The 20,458-nt window shown below is 37.7% G+C and overlaps 1 protein-coding gene across 1 annotated transcript in view; it reads left to right on the top strand.

The window, feature by feature from the left end:
• LOC108248746 (epidermal growth factor receptor substrate 15-like 1) overlaps positions 1-20,458 on the top strand; it is a 145,172-nt gene that overhangs the window by 102,476 nt on the left and 22,238 nt on the right. The window contains exons 19-25 of the mRNA XM_037974303.1: positions 2,261-2,366; positions 2,929-2,979; positions 7,346-7,482; positions 7,644-7,707; positions 10,794-10,942; positions 14,376-14,469; positions 16,366-16,527. Coding sequence (XP_037830231.1) covers positions 2,261-2,366; positions 2,929-2,979; positions 7,346-7,482; positions 7,644-7,707; positions 10,794-10,942; positions 14,376-14,469; positions 16,366-16,527 — 763 coding nt within the window. The remainder of the gene's footprint in view (positions 1-2,260; positions 2,367-2,928; positions 2,980-7,345; positions 7,483-7,643; positions 7,708-10,793; positions 10,943-14,375; positions 14,470-16,365; positions 16,528-20,458) is intronic.

Here is a 20,458-nt window from a genome sequence, read left to right as displayed (position 1 = left end):
CTACCTTAGTTAGTATTTATTACGTCTGCCGTTTTTAGCGGGCCTAATACCATTTAGAAAGCTCGGTATCGTTAGTTTAGCATTCTCACGTGTTTATTTACCCTTCCTGTACACTTAGTTAAGTTCATCTTAGCTCATACTTTAGATATTGTTAGATTGTTAGATTCCTAATTGTTTTTAGTTTAGCATTAACTTTATCATGACCTTATTTAGATTATTTTAGCTGCTATTTTGCTCATGTCTGGGTTTTAGATTATCCTATATTCCAGTTAGATGTTACATGATTCATTTAGATTAGACATGGTTGATGTTTTTTTTCTTGTTTCATTGTGTTTATATTCCATTTAGATTATACATGATTCTTTTAGAATTTACATGATTGATGTGTTTTCCTGTATTTCATGTTTAGATATGTTTAGTTTATCTGATTTAGATTATTTGATTGTCTCAGCTCATCCTTAGATATGTCTGTTTTTGTGATTTTGTTTATATTTGATTATGATTTAATTTAGATTACTTTAGCTACTACTTTGATTGTCTCAGCTTATGCTTAGATATGTCTGGTTTCATGATTTTATTTAGATTATTCTATGTTCCATTTAGACTATACATGATTCAATTAGATTATACATGATTGATTTTTCTTATTTTGTGTGTTTCATTCATTGTATTTCATTCTGTTTTTGTTTCTGTTGTAAAGCACTTTGGATCGCCTTGTTGCTTAAAGGTGCTATATAAATAAATCTCACTTCACTTCACTTCTCTTCTTACTGTTTCTTTCCAAGCAACACCACAGCATAAAAGAGGACACTGTCCATCACAGATTGATGAAACATCTGCAGCAGTTTACTGCAGATGTTAATGGACTCCAGTTTCCTCAGAAAGTATAAACGGCTCTGTCCCTTCCTGTGTCTCCCTTTTCACAGACCAACCCAGTTTGTCTTCTAGCTAAAGAACCAGATATTTATATGTACCGACCACCTCCACATCAACCCCCTTGATGGACACCAGCTGTAGATGGTTGGACCTGTACCATCTCACAAAGTCCTCAACTGAGCTCCTGTACTCCCCCTCCTGCTCATCTCTGAGACAACCAACTATCACAGTATCATATTTTGGACATGACAGAGTCCAGATTTCTCCTAGAATGGTCCACCCCTATCTCAATCAACTTGTCTCTCATAGGTTGGAGGGTGTTAAAGATCTTGGACAAATCAAAGAACAAAATTGTTACATCACCACTACCTTTGTCAAGATAAGACTACACCCTGTACAGCAGAGCCGCCAATCTTTGCCTGTTAAGAGAACTGCCACAGATCCTAGGCATTGTGTACCTGAGATCTCAGTAAATAGAGGATCAGACATTTGAAAGTCCTCATAATATGGAATGTCATTTCAATGGGCCTGAAATCCCCTGACTGACTGGAAATGGTCTTTTTTGAGACTTGGATGAGACATAAAGTTTTTGAACTTTGTTACCCTCTCCAGTTTAATTGATTAACTTTTGAAGTCAACTCAGTTCAAGGTGGCCACCACAGCTAATCAACCTTAGCCCAATATTGATAAAATTGACTGAGTTATAGCCATTTTGTGTTGGCTAAGTCTGGTGTGCCATTAGCCAGGAATTATCCCAACACTGACTTGGAGCACCACATACTTTGCAATATTTTTGTCTAAAACTTTGCATTTATTGTTTTTTAGAAAGAAAAAAAAACATTAAAAAAACTCATGAACCAGTGGACGGATTTTAACAAAACTCTCAAAAAGTAATTATTGCATGCACATCTATAACCTTTTAAAATCAGTCCAATTTAAGATTGATGCCACAGCTAATTAACCTTAAGCAGCACAAATATGACTATAACACATTAAATTTTACAGATATTAAGATAGAATTTGGTGTGCTAGTTGTTGAGTCATCTTTAACACATACGCTGAGCCTGACATCTTACTGTATTGCATAAAATTGTGTAAAATGTTTGCATCATTTCTCAACATTAGATGCTCTTAGTCAAATTCTGGCATAAATGGCAGTGGTTGATATTTACTCCTTTAATCTGAATCCCATTTCATTAGCAGCATCTGGCCATGCCACCAATTTTTAATTCCTTAAACCATTGTATAAAAAAGTGGGTTTCTAACAAGTTGATAACATTGCAGGAGACCACCTATACCATGTCCTTTATGTAAACTACAGATGATGTGTTGCCCACTCCTCAAGAGAACAAGTTCTTATTTTTCTGTCTTTTTTATTTTACAGGAGGATCCATTCAAAGTCAAGTCTTCAGTGTTCAACAGCCAGCCTCAAGAACCTCACACAGACCCTTTCCACTCTGAAGACCCCTTTAAAACAGACCCATTCAAAGGTAGTCACCCACTTTACTTTCACTGTCTCCGTTCTTTTAATTGTTGGCTCTCCTTTCAATTCACTGCTCTCTGGTCCAGATTCATTAATATTGCGCTGCAGTTGGTGTTTGCTCCTTATTTTGTCCTTCATTAGCTCAAGTACTCTTAGTACCAGAACACAGGAAAATATAAATGGGGTGTCCTCATTGCACAATTTATATGTGAGCATCTGTCACACTCATCAGCAACAAATATAACAGAGAAAAATGTTTTCTCCTAGTAAGCTTCAGGTTTTAACAATAAAATATGAAAACACTCCTACATGAACAACATCTGACTGCAGGGAGGGCTCAGTTTATGATGGTGTTTCTAAATTAATCTGACATTTTGGAATTCATTGGTCATCACTTCTTAATTTTTTACTTAATAAATTTAGCAAGAATTCTATAGGACTACCAGGTGTGCTTTATTTATTTATTTTTTATAAATAACTTTTTGTTTCCTGAGTTGCTCACTCATTGACTTTTTTCTTCCTGCTTCTCTTCTGGTTTCTTCCTACTTTACACAACCCCTCTCTTATAGGTGATCCATTTCTAAATGATCCATTTGCAAAGCCGCCAGCATCAACTACAGGTATTTACTGGGAACAGTTAGTCTAGCTGTTTTGGACATTGTTAACTTTCAGAATTGAATCAATTCTGTTTGTTTCAGTGTAGTCACTTGTGCCAACCTTTAGTTGAGATGATTCTGTCTCATAGTCACTAAACACTAGAGAAATTAGCATTTTCTGCCACAATTCAGGGTGAACGCTGAGCACTGACTGACTTTGCTGAAATTTGTTAAACAAGAGTAAAAGCAGAAGCAGAAGAACAGAACTAAAATTAGCAAAACCATAGCTACAAGAACAAATCAGCAAAACAGTAGTTACAAAGTAAAACATCCATCCATCCATCCATTTTCTTTAACCGCTTCTCCATTCCGGGTCGCGGGTAGCTGGTGCCTATCCCCAGCAGTCACTGTGCGAGAGGCGGGGGACACCCTGGACAGGTCGCAAGTCCATCGCAGGGCCAAAGTAAAACAGTAAAAAGCAAAACTGGATAAATCTGAAATTAGCAAAACCGTAGCAAAAAATAAATACATATATCAAAATTATTACTAAAAGCATAAATTAGCTGAATTGTAAATGTAGCAAAACTGTAGCTAAAAGCTAAAAATAGCAAAACTAGCTAAAAGCTAAAACTGGCTTAATCGTGGCAAAAAGATAAACCCTTTTGCTACTTTTAAATTTAATCTATCATTTTGCTACTTCAACCTTTAGCCAACGTTTGCTACTTTTACCTTGTTTACGTTCTGCTGCTCTATACTTCTAGCTTCTGTGCTGCTATAAGCTTCTTTTTCTAGCTCATGTTTTACTACTTTTAGCTTTAAGGTAACTTATTGCTACAAGTAGCTTGTCTTTTGTTGCATTTACCTTTTAGCAAGCCTTTAGTTACTTTATCCACCTATTTGCTACTTTTGACAATTAGCTAGCATTTTGCTCCTTTTAGCTTGTACCTAGTATTCTTCTTTTAGTTCTTACAAGTCATTTTCAGCTTATTTCAGCACTTCATTCAGCGCTCACACTGCATTTTAGCAGAAAATGTCATTCCCACACTTAAGTAATTGTATTAATACATTGTGTGGTTTTCTGAAATTTATATCCTGATTGTTTATGCACAAATGAAGATCAAAAATGTGTTTCTATGTTGCCAAATAACTGAGTCAACAAAAAAAATAGAAATGACCATAGTTTCCCCTAAGTTTCTAGGGTGTAGATTTGGCTGACGTTGTGTGTGTGTGTGTTATGAGACAAACCGTTTGAACAATAACATAAATAATATATATATATATAGTTTAGTTTTCTAATACACAAATAAATAAGTAAGTAAATAATATTATAACTTGGATAATTTATTTACAAAGTGTGCAGCATTTCTTACTGCAGCGGCTTCTGGTCTGGTCAGTGACTTCAGGGCTTTTTTTGGTATAAAAAAAACAAAACAAAAAAAAAACACAGATTTTTGTATGTTTGTTTGTTTTGGGGGTTTTGAGTGGGTTGCAATATTTTGCCCCATGCTCGCTCTCTGGTAGCAGGAGTTTGGTCACACACTCAAGTCGGACATATTTGTACTCTATTGATCATGCTCAGGATGCATTAGTGCATACATATGCATCTCGAAGCATATGCGTCACTTTGTTTGTTACATATTTAGTAAAATGTTAAATTCATCCATTATTGAATTCAGGTGTTCCAATCACTTCCATGACTATAGATCTTTAATTTCAAGCTCCTTGGCATGCAGACTGCTTCTACAAACATTTGTGGAAGAGCGCTCAGGAGCTCAGTGAATTCCAGCGTGGTACCGTGATAGGACGCCACCTGTGAAATATACTTGCTACTAAATACTCCATAGTCAACTGTTAGTGGTATTATAACAAAGTGGAAGCGATTGAAAACGACATTAACATAGCCTTGACCTTGTAAAATCACAGAGCAGGTTCAGCGGGAACAGTTTGGTCAAGGCCCATTCCTGTTCCAACATGACTGCGCACCACTGTGCAGAAGGGCCATAAAGACATGGATGAGTGGTCTTTAGGCTGATGGTTCTCTTTTGCATGTGAACACCTAGTTTAGGGTGTCACAACCAACTGGTTGATTCACTACGCGAAGGTGCTGCCTATAAGGCAGAGTTTGCTTGCAGCTCCTCAGACTGAAGAAGTCTTTTGGATCAAATGGTAAATAGCTTGTACTTGTCTAGCGCTGTATCTAGTCCATGGACCCCAATGCGCTTCACACTACAATCACTTACCCATGGTGATAAGCTACATTGTAGCCACAGCTGCCCTGGGGCAGGCTTACAGAAGTGAGGCTGCCATCACACCAGCGCTACCGAGCCCTCTGACCATCACCAGTAGGTTAGGCAGGTGAAGTGTACAGGACGAACCCTTACCTAATGAGCCACTGCTGCCCCGACAAAAACACAAAACATTTTCAACAAAGAAGAACCTGTCCAGAGGACCCGACTCAACCTTCTTAGATCAGGAAGATTGGTGTGGAAGAACTTGACTGGCCTGTACAGAGTCCTGACCTTAACCCAATAGAACACCTTTGGGATGACTTAGAGCAGAGACTGTGAGGCAAGCCTTCTTGTCCAACATCAGTGTCTGACCTCGCAAATGCACTTCTGAAAGAATGGTCACAGATTCCCATAAACACTCCTAAACCTTGTGGAAAGCCTTCCCAGAAGAGCTGAAGCTGTTATAGCTGCAAAGGCATCATATTAAACCCTATGAATTAAGAATTAATGCATATTCATATGCGTCTGAAGAGAGATGAGTGAATACTTTTGGCAAAATAGTGTATATCTAACAGGAAAACCACATGAGACTTTGTCCCTTTTGAGGGGTACCAAATCCTGAAAATTTGGCATCTGGCCCACAGACTATAAAAAAAAGTGAATAAATTGAATTTCTGCCAGTTTACAACAACTTCAGTTTTCAAAATTCTTTTGCAGTTCATGCAAATTTTATTTTAGAAGGCCTTTGTGCTGCTATCAGTTTAGCATTAGATTGATGTTCCTGAAGGAAGTACCTTAGGCTTTACCAAAAATTCTACAGCTAGCTGCTGTTGCTATTTGCACCTGCAAATTGTTGTGACAAAAAATATTGCAGGAATACCCAGATTGTTTGTTTTTATGAATAGAATCTAAAGAAATTTTCAGGTTTAGTAGATGACTAACCTTGTTGGGACCATCTTGTGTAGACATTGTTCCTATTCTGGCTTCACCTTCCAACATCCTGAATGGGAATAAACTTTATTTATTTTAATGAATTGTTCACAATATTTTGTTTTCCACCTCCACCTTCATCTTACCCGCCTTGACATGCTTTGTACTACTTTAGGATAGTCTCACTGGGCTGGAACACTGAAAACTAGTTGGTGAACAGCAATCCCAAGGGAGTTTCCCGAATGTCTCGAAATGTTTGCAGTGGTTCTTCATTTTTATTTTATTTCAACATGTTCAAAGAATTTATGACAATTTTTCGCTCAAAATAGAATCAAAACAAGCATTTCTAGCCCTTCTAATTTAGTTTTCATAATTTTAGAGCACAGAGCTATATTTTGACACCTGCACTCTAACAGAAAACAGGCAAAGGTGGGTATGATGTGGATGGGAGTGGACAACAAAATATTGCTTATGGTCTAGAATGCAGACTTATAAGATGTTGTTGTGGAGTTTTCTTTAACAAGAGAACAATGGAGAGTTTTGTCTTTAGGATACTTTTAAAGGTGTACAGCTGAGAAACATTCAGCAGACCAAAGAGTCCTACTGAATGAGTCTGAAGAAACAAGCAAATCTTCCTCATATATCTGCCTGCACATTTTGGTAATTTTCCACACAGAGAGGAGGGGTCGGGGGGGGGGGATCAGAAAGGTTAAGATAAACTGATCAAGAGGAGATAATAAAACAGTCGTCCTGGCCCCTGTACCCCAAAGCCCTATAAAGATAAGATGAAAGGCATTCTAGCCTTCTAAACTAAAACACGGTGTCATAAATGCTTTTGTACTTTTCCACTCTTAACAGGTAAACACAGCTTGTACTTACTGTACATGCAGCAGAGAATCATTGAAGCAATTTTATTTCCTATAACAATGTGCACACAAAATAAGCTGTGATTGGCCAGTCAAAACACTGTTGTACGACTCACTGGTTACTTGGTTGCAAACACTCAGAATTTAGTGAGACTGCACCTGAAATTATGTCTTCTTTCTCACAATCTTAAGTCACCAACTAGTCTCCAACAGCTGCAGCCTAGTAAGAAATTGTCTATGTGAGACACAAATCCAATTTCTGCAGGACAAAAAAAGAGAATCATCTCACAATCATCTGTGATATTTGTAAGAAACATTCCAGTGAGTGTTTTAAGTAAGTGTAATTGTTTATAATTTGTGCTTCAGATCCTTTTGGTGGAGACCCGTTCAAAGACACAGATTTATTCAAGGCTTCGTCAGAAGATTTCTTCAAGAAGACCACCAAGATGGACCCTTTCTCCACACCAGACCCCTTCAGTAAAAGTGCCACCTTACCTTCCAAGGTATCAGACAATGCTGTGGAACTGTAAGGCTTCCTCACAGATGGGAGGGTTTTCAGCATCATGTTAGATTACTTCTGCCTTCAGTCTGTTTAAAAAATGTATTCATTGTGGAAGTCAGCTCATGAAGTTCAAACTAACTCTATTTTTTATGTTTTTGACAGCAAACTAGTTACTTTACAAGCACGGAGCAGTTTTCCTCAAGCCACTCAAAACCTAGAGGACCAGGTAGGATTTATCTCTGTGTTTTATCAGAACAGCTGCAGTCATCAAAGGTGATATGTGTTTGTTGTTGTTGTTATTGTTATAAATTATGCAGTGCCTGGATTTTCCATATTTATTTAGTATTTACAGTTTTGCATAAAACATTTTTTGCCTAGTTTATAACTTGATTTTATGACTCATTTTCTCTGCAACAGTTTTTATGACTGAAACTTTGAATTCTTATTGTCATTGCACCAACAGTACAGTGACATTAAAGGTGCTTCAACCAAAATAATGTAAACAAAACCACCCAAACCACAACCTAAAAGCAATGACAATAAAGTTAATACAATGAAAACTAAAATCATTTAAGGTCTATCATTTCTTGAAGGAATGCATATCATGTGCTGCCTTTTATGACAGAGTTTCAGGCTAAAATTATTTTTTTTGAGGCATGGCAGAGTTATAGCCTTTTTGGTCAACTCTTGGAAGTAGTGGTATGTGTTATTCTATTTGATACAGCATGCTGTGTTAGTGCTCAGAGTGTGTGTTAAAGTTGACTCTCAGCTATTAACACATTAAACTTTACCTCTATATCTGTAAAATTGACTGAGTTATAGCCATTTTTGTGTTGGTTAAGGTCTATTAGCTGTTGCAGCCATCTTACATTGGATTGACTCCAAAAGGTTTTCAGTTGTACTTGACTTTAACAGTTAATTCCAAAGCTTTTAAGCAGAGCTGCTACACAATGCAGCATTTAGAGTATGTGCTGTAAATGACTCTTAGCTACTACCACACAAAATTTCAGCTCAAGTTTTGTGATTTAGCTGAGGTAAAGTAATTTTTGCGTTTGCTTAAATCACTTATCTGTAGCGACAATCTTGATTGGGGTTGACCCCAAAACTTAATTAGTTGTAGATGTACATTCAGTGACTACTTTTTAAGTTTCAATAAAATACATTACTTGCTTAATGAGATGTAACTGTACAAACACATGAACATACACACAAACAGGAAAAACATTATCACCCTATCACACTTGGTGACAGGAAATAAAAATATCATCATTGAAAAACTAAGTATACAGACAGGCATATACTTTTTGTTCCCCTTACAGTTCAGTGAAACAAGGCTTTATTGCTCAGTATGTATCTGCATGACTTTAGTATGTGGTAGTACAAAAAATGTAAAAAAAAAAGACATATATATATATATATATATATGTGTGTGTGTGTGTGTTTGTTTTACAAAAATATGTGTGTACATATTTGTTTCTTAATATATGTCTATAAATACTGGATACACGTTATTTAGCTCATCTGTGATGCGTCACGGAAGCTGGTAGCTCGACCCAGTCCACTGTCCTCAGCCATCTTTGAATTTCTTCTTCTTCTTGTGTGGTGTTTTATGGCGGTTGGCAAACAACGGAAGGTGTGCATTACCGCCACCTACTGATATTTATTGTGGATCAAACTATTTTTCCTAACTTTTTTTTTTTTTTTTTACTTAAAATAATCTGTACATTCTTACTTCTTGTTTCTTTTATACATATATATATATATATATATATATTTATTTTTTTTTCAATCTTTTAATTTTGTGCATCCTGTATTGGTGTAATCACGGATCGATTACTCCGCCCTGTGACGTCATTTCAACACTTTTCAACTCGTACTCACAAACTTGAATTTGTGTCCACAGAGAAGGCAAGAGTTTGTAGTTATAGAAATTAGAGTTGTATTCACAAGACTTTGCACTCACAGCTTTTAGATTCATACTCACATAAAAACAATCCTAATCTGTACAGTTTCTCAGACTCGCGTACGTGGCAGTCAAGTTTTGTGTACAAAAATTTTATTGACGTACAAATACGAATACAAATGTTAGAATTACGCACACATCTTTTTGACGGTTACCTCACTCCATATCATTCAGCCTTTTTAAAGGAAACAAACATCCACTAGTTAGTTTCGGTATGGTTGTGAGCACCACACTGAACATGCAGCAGAGAAAGCAAAGAGCAGTCTGAGGAATGGTAAATGGTAAATGGCTTGCACTTGTATAGCGCGTTATCTAGTCCAAGGACCCCAAAGCACTTCACACGACAATCATTCACCCATTCATTCACACATTCATACACTGATGGCGGTAAGCTACATTGTAGCCAGAGCTGCCCTGGGGTGGGATGACAGAAGTGAGGCTGCCATCACACCGGCGCCACCGAGCCCTCTGACCACCACCAGTAGGCAAGGTGGGTGAAGTGAAGATTAGAGATATCCAAATTAAAGGTAAAAGCTACAAGACCAACTCAAAGCAGCTCATGTTTTTTCTGACCATAGCTGACAATATTATTAAAAAGCAGAAGGTTCATGGAATTGTAGCCAACCTCCCAGGATGTAGATGCAAGAGGAATACAACCCCAGGTGTACTGTGGACGGTAAAACTCAACTTGCCGAACTCAACTGACTGGCTGTCAAGATTCCAGCATGTCCAACCCTTCCTTCCTCTTTTCCCCTTTCTTGCAGACAGAGAGCAGTGACATCATTCTGTTGTTTCTCCACCAGATGGTGTTGACAGCCTCCAGAGGCATTACAAAGCTTTTACTAAGTGGAACCTTCTCTAATTTTTGCTCTGTTCCTGTCTGCTGACAATGCAGGTGTCAGTAATCTCAGTCCAGGGGTTTAGTATCGCTAAATCTTGACACTGATTTCTTTCCTGTCTGATTTTTCATGGTGTTTAAGACCTTGGATTTGTGCTTCAGCTACATATGACTTTTTTTGTACGGAATGAAATAATATGCTATGTCTTTCAGATTTCATGTGTCAAAATATTCATTCACAATTATGAAATAAATTTTTCTCATTATAGCTTAACTTACTCAAACATTAGGAGTTTAATTTGATACAATTTAATTAGACTGTAAATCATTAATATCAGTCCAAAAGTTCATGACGTGCAGAAAAACAGTGGGTACCTTAAGTTGGTTAACATGAACTTAGAAGAAAATACTGTATTAAGATGCTCTGAGTGATGGGTGACATTTATCTAAGACTGTTATTTAACTTGGTTTTGTGGATGAAAATGAACAATTGTGATGTTCTCTTTTTTAGATCTGTTCAGCCCATTAGACCCATTTGGAAGCAGCTCATTCAGCAGCAGCAGCATGAACACCTCCACTGGGTTTGCAGACTTCAGCCACATGTCAAAACCCAAAGAGTCTTTTGAAGGACGGGCCAGCTGGCTGCCAGACTACCAGAAGGTAGTGTACTGATGGTGGGAATGAGGTGGGACTGTAAGTTCAAAGCACTTTCTCTGGCAGGTACACAGATTTAAGAAAAAAAAAAGAAAAATTTAAGAAAAGTTACAAGTGAGGCACATTTCACCTTTTTAAATTTTTGCAATGTCTAATTACCCTCAACTTTAGTCAGAGTTTTCAGCTTTTCGTGTATTTACAATAAATACGATTCTTACTCAGCTGGTGATTCTGTACTTGAAAATTCAAAGAATTTTGACTCACTGTCCACCATTATTTCCTCTGTGGACCCCCTTTTGCTGAGTCTAAACCAGAACACTAAAATCTAGTCTCATCTACAGTCACTCCCATCCCAACTGTTTTTAATTCAGTGTATTTATATAGCACCATTTCACAGTAAAAGTCATCTCAGGGCACTATTGCGATGGAGCAGCCCTGTCATTGTCAAACTTAAATCAGCATATTCTGTCAAATCATAGTTTCTGTTTTAAAGTGCATGCACACAGATACACAAAGAACATTTTATGGTCAGAACATACACACCAACGTATACACATATCGTGTTGTCACACTTCAATCCTCTCCCCTTTGTTAATTTGTATTCTGACAGGAAAAGTTTCCTACAATGTATTTTTCTCACCAGCTTAGGAGAACAACCAAGGATGCACACTTGAGGGTTCAGTTCAGTAAAGCATACAATAAAATATAACATGTACTCACTGCTGTTGCATTGCGTATGTGAGCCAAAAGTGGGTAGAATGTTTATTTTTTGGTAATCTGGATGTTTTCATTATTTTGTGTGACTTTTGTGTCAATTGAATTTTGTGTTTTATTATTATTGGTTTATTTATATGAATTTGGAAGAAAAAGAGTGAACTATATTGTTAAAATTATATTTATTTAAATTATGTTTAAATTAAAATGTCCTTAAACAAACAGTATCCCTTTAAAAAAAGTAGGTGTTCAATGTGTAACAAATTAATGTGGCTCTAAAAGTGTGAGACTGTGCCCTTTAGGGAGTGAAGTGGTTCAAGAAAGGCATCTACAGGTGTGCTTTCAGGTAGAGTGAGAAATGAGGGAAAAACCTTGTGTTTAAAACTATGAGCCTGCAGATATTTGAAGAAAATTGTTCTGAGCAAAAACATATTTGTCATAGGATGCAAAGACATTGTCTGTATGTAAGTCTTTAAAATTATTGGTTTAACCAAAAAGTGAAAGCCTTGTCTAAAGAGACTGTTAACCAAAATGATGTTTAAACTGAACCCAGATCTTCAAAGGTTAATTACCAATCACATTATAAAGAGAGGAGTTGCAATTTACAGGAGAATGTTTTAATGCCTTCAAAAAGACAGGACGAGTAGAACTGACATGGGGGGAAAATCATTATCAAACTGAAGCCAGTTATTCAGTGATATCGGAAGCCAGATAGTAAAATCTAAAATTAGATAAGGCTACTTTTATGTTTGGACTTTGGTAAATATTGCTTGTGCAATCTTCGAAGACAAGTACAATAAAAGAACCAAAGGAATTCTTTGGAATAAATATAAAAAGATTCCCCTTAGGCAATTCAGAGAATGGGACAGATGTATATCTAGATTCGTATGGAAATCAAAAAAACCTTGTATAAAGAACTCAATTCTGCAGTTACCGAGGGACCGGGGGGTCTTAGATATTATTACTCCGCAGCCCAATTAAGACCTCTTGCCCTGTGGTGTGACAAGTCTTATGCAGCTAGATAGAAAGGTTTGGAATTTTCCCTGAGTGAAATACCACTACAGTCGGTACTGGGTTGTGTACACTGCATGAAATCAATTCTGCAACTTGGGAACTTCTGTCTAAGTGCATCCATTAAAACCTGGCTACAAATATTAGAGATGTTTCGGCTTCAGGGACAAATTAGGGTTCTTGGTTGGCCTGTTTGTGACCCGCATTTCCTACCAGCGTTGTATGATCATAGATTCAAACAGTGGCTTCAACTGGGCATAACAACATTCAGTAACATTATTTCTAAAGGCCAGATGGATAGTTTTCAGAACCTCTCAATCAAATTTGGTCTTGGTAAACATGACTTTTTTAGATATCTTCAGTTCCGCCACTACTTCGTCAAGGAAATACAAGGCGTCCTGACGGAAAACCCTTTCAACCTAATTCAGAATTTGGTGGATATCTACAAAGGTGCCAGCACAAAAAAGATATTAGGAAAGAACTATAAGGCTCTAATGTCAATTGATAATAACACTCTCCTTCACGTGAAAAAACAACGGGATAAAGACCTAAAAGTATAAATACCGGAAGAACTATGGCTGGAGGGATGGAAATCTCAATCCTGTACTACTAACTCACTCATTTGAAATAATTTTGGTTGGAAAAGCTTGATCCCTTTTTTTTATTACACCTGTATGGAAATCTAAGATAATGGCGGTGCAGTCCTCCTGCTGGAGGGAGTGTGGATTTAACCAGGCAGATCATATTGTATTCTGGTCATGTCCAGGCATAATTGACTTTTGGATGAAAATGATCAATTTAATCTACTCTGTGTTAAATACCCAATTGGAATTGTCTTTTTCTGTACTGTTCCTCTGCATACTCCCAAAGGGATTATACCAAAGTGATGTGTACTTATTTAGGATTATTCTTGTTGCTGCAAAACAAGCCATCTCAAAGTGCTGGCTCCCCCTCATTGGGTCTACTGACACAGATTGTTGAACATATAAGAGCAATGGAGATATGACTCCGTCTCCAACAGCATAAAGGAAGAAATTATTGGAAGAAATGGGACTGTTTTACACACACTGTAAAAAATGACAATGCTGACAACATCTAACATGTACCTGTGAACTCCCTATGTGCTTTTGTTCCACTTTGTTGTTTGTTCTGCATGCCTCACAAATTTTTGAAAAATAAAAAGTTAAAAAAAAAAAAAAAATATATATATATATATATATATATATATATATATATACATACACACACACACACACTTTTGGCTCAATTGAGAATGAGGTGCCTTGACATTTAGTCTTTGTAACTTTTATACTTTTGAATTATTTAACTTTATATACAAATAATTTTCCCACACAAACATACTGAGGTCTCTTCAGTTACTTTGAAACCATTGTTCTCTGAAATCTAATTTAACATGCTTGCTCTATTTTGTCTTTTTATGCTACTTTTAGATTTTAACTACAGTCTTGCTAATTTTAGTTTTTATCCACGATTTTTCACACCAGTTTTGATCATTTTAGCTTTTAGGTTATGTTTTGCTAATTTTAGCTATTTCTGCTATGTTCATTTTAACTTTAACAATTTATTCTACAACAAATTTACGCAAAATCAATCAGCAGTCTACATTCACACTGCAGTTTCACAGAAAATACTATTTTTCCAGCTTTATATATGTGTTTAGGGTTTGTTTGTTTGTTGGTTTGTTTTTCTCCAGGCAGTGTTTGTGGACGACCCATTCAGCAGGAAAGGTGACATGCCAGCTCTGCCTCCAAAAAAGAGTATCCCTCCAAGACCCAAACCACCCAGTGGTAAGTAGTTCACTGGTTTCTATGCAAAATGCAAAAAGTACTCACTTAAGTACTCACTTTAATAATTAGCTGCTAGATTTTCTCTAATTTAATGAAAGTCTGACTTACAAAAACAATGTTTTTTTTTTTGACTGATGAAATTTTTTTGTGTATGGATGACACAATAAATTTAAAACAAGACAATATGAAGAATAAAAGAAAATTATCACTAAAAGTTCTTGGCATCAAAAGTGCAAAACAGAGGGATAATAAATTCAGGTTATCTCAAATTTATATTCAGTTCTTGTGGGGCAGAAGACGGGCCAAGTGTATATTCAATTCAAAAATACTTTAATAATCCCAAAGGGAAATTAAATGTTGCTGTAGCTCATAATCCTGGTTTTGTTAAAGAGTTGTTATAGTAAGGGTCTCTTGTAGCGGTCTGTCCCGACGTGTCCCAACAAGCCCCACCAGGTAAGCCTCGCTGGCCTCCTGCAGAGCCATGATGGCCGAGCTCTGGAAGCACAGGTTGGTCTTGAAGTCCTGGGTGATCTCCCGGACCAGGTGCTGAAAGGGCAGCTTCTGGATGAGCAGCTCGGTGGACTTCTGGTAGCGGTGGATCTCCCTGAGAGCCACGGTACCGAGCCTGTAGAGGTGAGGCTTCTTCACTCGGCTGGTGGCCAGGGTGCTCCAGTGGGCGGTTTTGGTGACAAGCTGCTTCCTGGGAGCTTTACCTCCGGTGGATTTACAGGCGGTCTGCTTGGTTCTGGACATAACTGGACTTCAGGGTTCTTCACGTTCATCGCTGAAGAGTAAAAGATGTTAATCAGCTGTTCCTGATTGTGAAAAAAGCCACCATGTTGTTATGGTTATGCCTCATAACAAGATGTCCAAAAGTAAAAGGTTTCAGTAAAAATATCCTTGTAGCTGCACAGCATCCAATACCAGAGGAAATAATCTTTCAAAAAAGTGATTTACAAGTAGAAAAAGGAGGCATTAAAGTTTTCAAAAGCAATATCTCAGAATGAATGTAATAGAGCAACTCCAACATGCAGCCACCTTGAGCGGTGCAATTCTAGAATATAAAATAATATATAAATATAAATAAAAATATGGTGATGATCTCAATAAATACACAGAACCATAACATCTTAAACCACACCTTCTACTAGGGTTTGTTTTTTGGTACCTAAATGGTTCCCCCTTAATCAGTCCGATCTCCTTTGTGTAGCCCAGGAACTGAGATGTAAAGATTGTTCAAATTATTAGGTTTACTTAGTGATGAAAGCATTTTTTTTGTTTGACACATCTTTCATAGTTAACATCAAGGGGTTTAGGCCATTATCATTAGACCCCCTCACCCAGCTAAAGGTGATTAGACCTCAGTGTATGTCCCTCAGCCAACCAGTGAGAATAAAAAAGCACGATTGGTTTTTAGATTAGAGTTAGATATTCAAGTAAATTGGTGAGTTTGTTTCTGTCACATACCCCATGTTTTTGACACTTTTCAGTACAAATTTAAAAACCAGTTGTGCAGACTTGTCAATTTGTGCTACTGTTTTTTATTATATGTCATAATGGTGGTACTAAGAGAGCTTATGAATTTCTGAGGTCGTACTAACACAGTTCATACAGGTGCTTTAAATCCTTGAAAATGCAACCCTTGAAATTGAATGTAGTATTTTCAAGGTTTTAAAAGTGCTTGAATAATGAAGAAAAAGTGCTTGAAACTGTAACTGAAACTGTTTACAGGGAGAAATGAAACCTTGTTTTTGAGCTGTAAGGGGCACAACAATTTGTTTTACCTCCTTGTCATGTGACAAAGGTTATGTATGTGTTTGTAAATTCTAAGTAAATTAGATGTTTACTGCTGATTTCAAAGTTTATAATGTTTACCTGCATCTTTTACGTTTTCAGGTAAAACAACACCAGTGAGCTTGACTGACACAGCAGACTCTTCTAAACCATGTGACCCTTTCCAGTCATTCACCTCTGACATCACTGACCCATTCCAGAGCAAAACAGGCCCAGGAGACCCATTCAGTGGAAAAGACCCCTTCACCCCAGCTTCAGCATCAAGTAAAACTCCTAATGACTGTACCTTGGCTTTAACAGACGTCAGTTCTGTAAGTTGAGATCTGGTGATACTGTTTAACTGTAGGCATTTACACCCACACAGAGTCAGGTGAGTCAGGTGAACATGGTCTGAGACCAACAAGTTGAGGACCCACAGGACGTTTTACTCTAACGTAATTTAAATTCTCACTATTCTATTACAGTAACATAAAATTAGTTTGACAGAAAACCCATCTGATAGTTTTTTTGTCCACAGAAATATTTCATGCTATTCAATGTTGACCTTTATGAAGTTGAATATTAACAACTTTTCGTACCTAAGTTTTTATCTAGAGCACAATACTCCTAGATATTGCCTTCCTGTATTTATAAAAAATAAAATGGCACATAGTCATGATAAAGTGCTGAGTCACAGATAAGCAGTGGCTGGGGCTTTAGATGGATGTTGTTGCATAAAGTTATGAAAGCACTGGTGCTCATCACATGTTCAACCAACTATGCATCTACCAGATGTTTCAGTGGTCATCGTCTCCTTTTGTGTTTCTGAGTGATTTAAATGACATTTAAGAGTATTAGCTTCACCTTTCAACAAGACAATGAGTAATGTTGACTGATGACTTCTGTGAATTATTTTGTTACATTAGACCTTTGCATAAATTTGGTTATATTAAGGGTCAGTCTTCTAAACTTTTAATTAACCAAAGCTGTGGTGCCATTGAGGGGGTGGAGACATTAAAGAAATGACAAGTCCAACAGCCTGAAAGTTCTGTTGAATCAGACGAACAGGGTCTTCAGGTCTGGCAACAAGAATGAACTGAGAGGAATACAGAAACAATTAAAGGCAGGGCTGTTAAGGTATAAACAGACAGAACCAGAAACTGAAGGCAAAACCTCAAAAGAACATTAGGGATATGTGGGCAGGGATGAGTAGGATAACAGGCTTCAACCTCCAAGATCATCAATAGCAGGAGGATGGTCTGGGCAGAGCCAATGACCTGAATCTGTTCTTCAACAGATTTAGCACTGGACTATCTCCGATAACTACCACACACCCTGTCTGTTGTCAACCCTGCTGGATGCTACTGTTCACAACCAACCTTCTACTCCACCCTCCACCGCAGTGACCAAACTCCCCTGCTTCACTATGATGCCAAATGTGTCATATTAAAAAAAAAAATTAACAAGACTCAGGATGTTAATCTTATGACCTCATACAACAAAAATGGTTAGGAAAAAGGTAAAAAGGAAAATAGGAAAAAGCTTTACTGCACAATCAAACAGTAATGTGTGTCGTGGCAGAAAAATAATTTCCAGGCACTGTTAGATGAAATCACTCAAACAGGTTTATTTATATATTCTGCACAAAATATAAAGAGCATTAAAGATAATTAAGAATTAACATCAGAGTCCTAGGTCCAAACGGGGAAGCTCCAAATCAAAGCTCTGGCCCCCAAGTTAATACAAGAGCTTATATTAAAGATATTGAAATACTGAACCAGAAGGAGGAGTTAGGGAAAAGCAAGACAGTCTGGTTCTCTTGAGGAGAAAATTCAACATCACTCCTGTAAACAAGGTCATTCTGTGAGAACCCATGGGACTTGGAATAGAAGACATAACATAGTCAGGACTTATCAACAACAGGTGTTACCCTATAATAAATTCTGCCACTACATGTGCAAGTCTTTGGTGTGCTATAATGTTGTATTGTAAAGGGAACTGTTAATAAGTCTTTCTTTGGAGGTGATGCTCATAAGTATCGGTTAAATGGGACTTAATCTTACTGTAAGGCTTTCTTTCTGTTGCCAGTAGGAGGACTGCAGGTTCCAGATGCTAAGGAGGAAATGGAGGAGATGAAGAAGCTAAGTGGTGGAGAGTGAGCAGGCAGGCTGAGATTCAGGTGAGTATGAGACTGAGGTTTTTACAGATTGAAGGTAGGTAGATAATCCTCAGGTTTGCAAAACAACTCACAGGTGAGTTCCAATGAAAGTCTTTTAAAATTTACCACAAGGAAGATCTGGAAATGTAACACAGGAAATGTTAACTTGATGAGTTAAAAAAAACAGTAAGAAAAAACCTCTAGGAGACCAAGATCACCAAAGTAAACTAGCGAAGAGTGGTGATCCAACTGCCTTTTAAACTGAAACTTGATTGAAAATAATGAATCTCAGGTGTCTCTAGGACCAGAGGAGGAGGTGGCAGCATTTGCTGGACAACCTCTAAAACTGCATGTACCTGCTTGGACTGTCCATCTGCAGAGAAAAGGATAAAAGGGTCAAAAGCAGGAATACAAAATAATGGAAACTTGGACATCTGAAAATCCTGCCACCTGATTGCCGATTTCTCTTGTTGGGATGTTGTCTGTATAGGTCATTAATTAATGAAGGATCCAACACGAAGGAGTGGGGAATCCAGGGCCTTTCTTCAGTATAACCTTTCCAGTTGAGGTACTGGAGCCCTTGGCCCCAGCAACGGACAACTCGAATATGATCAACAGTAAAAGGCAGGACAGCTGTCAATGAGCCAGATGGGTGAAGGATTCCAGAGGAAATGATCATCCAAAAAAAAAGGTGGTTTACATCTACAAAAAGAGGATTTGAAGTTTTCAAAAGCAATATCTCAGAATGAATGAAACAGAGCTACTCTAACATGCAGCCACCTTAAGTGGTGCAATTCTAGATGCTAATAACACAGGAGCACCACCTGCTCATTCTGTACACCTAAGTCATGCCACCTGTATTTTGCAGTGGTGGGATGTATTGGAGATGGACAGCAGTCTGAGTACAGGAAATGGGTGCACAATCTTGTGGAGTGTTCCCGCAGGAATCATCTGCTCCTGAAAGTAGACAAGATGATTGACTTCAGAAGAAGAACGTCTCCTACCACACCCATCAACATCTTGAGTAAAGAAGTGGCGGTGGTAGACAGATACTAATACTTGGGTGTGCACCTGGACTGCAGGCTGAACTGGAGCACCAACACTGATGATGTTTACAAGAACGGGATGTGCAGACTATTTTCTGAGAAAACAGGCCTTTTATTGTGTGCAGTAAGATGTTGCAGATCTTTTCAAGAGCCATTTTCTGTGCTGTAGTTTTATGGGTAGCAAAACTTGGAGACGTTTGAGTCAGTGAAAGACAAGAGAACAAACTGCTCTCCATTAGTCCATCATCCCATCCATCCATAACGACAAAGAACAAAGAGCTCTTTCTCCAACAGACTCAATCCACTCTGCTATCATAAAGGACCCTTCTGGAGGTCAATCAGACCATTTTTCATCTCACTGTTTAACAAACTCATCTTTATGGAAAATATGAATAAAGTACTGGAGGCCTTGGCCCCAGCAACGGACAACTCGAATATGATCCACAGTAAAAGGCAGGACAGCTGTCAATGAGCCAGATGGGTGAAGGATGCTCGGTAGGAAGGCACAAAAAGCTGGAGAAAACTGGTTTGATTTGTGACATATGGAAAGTGGGATGCATTGTCACAGAGGGGGAAAACTTCAGGATGACAAGCAAGGGGTTAAGGATTCTCTTGATTTCAAATGGTCCAATGAATTAGGGTGCCAGTTCTCTAGAAGTTCACTTTAAAAGGATGTTGTGAGAAGAAAGCCAATCCTTTTAACCTGGTGAATAGTTTGAGCTGAGGTCCACCGGCCAGTCGAGAAAATTTTGTTTTGCAGATCGAAGGAATTGCTGACTTATTTTGAGCACAAACTGTACATGCCTTAATATACTTTTTTTTTTTTTTTTTTTTTTTTATTTGGATCAGATATTGACATCAGCATTTACCATATCACTCCTCACCAACCAAACTTGTTGGTATGGCCCAGCCAAAGCTACAACAAATTGGTCTGGTACATTCTCGAATCCATGTGGCCCCACACAAGATTATCTTCCCATGTCTCTATCCGGGTTTTTCCCCTTTTTTTTTT

The sequence above is a fragment of the Kryptolebias marmoratus genome, linkage group LG24, assembly GCF_001649575.2.
Source record: "Kryptolebias marmoratus isolate JLee-2015 linkage group LG24, ASM164957v2, whole genome shotgun sequence".
In the NCBI taxonomy this organism is placed as follows: domain Eukaryota; kingdom Metazoa; phylum Chordata; class Actinopteri; order Cyprinodontiformes; family Rivulidae; genus Kryptolebias; species Kryptolebias marmoratus.
Note: the sequence above shows the minus strand (reverse complement) of the source record. Positions and strands in the feature narration are given on the sequence as shown.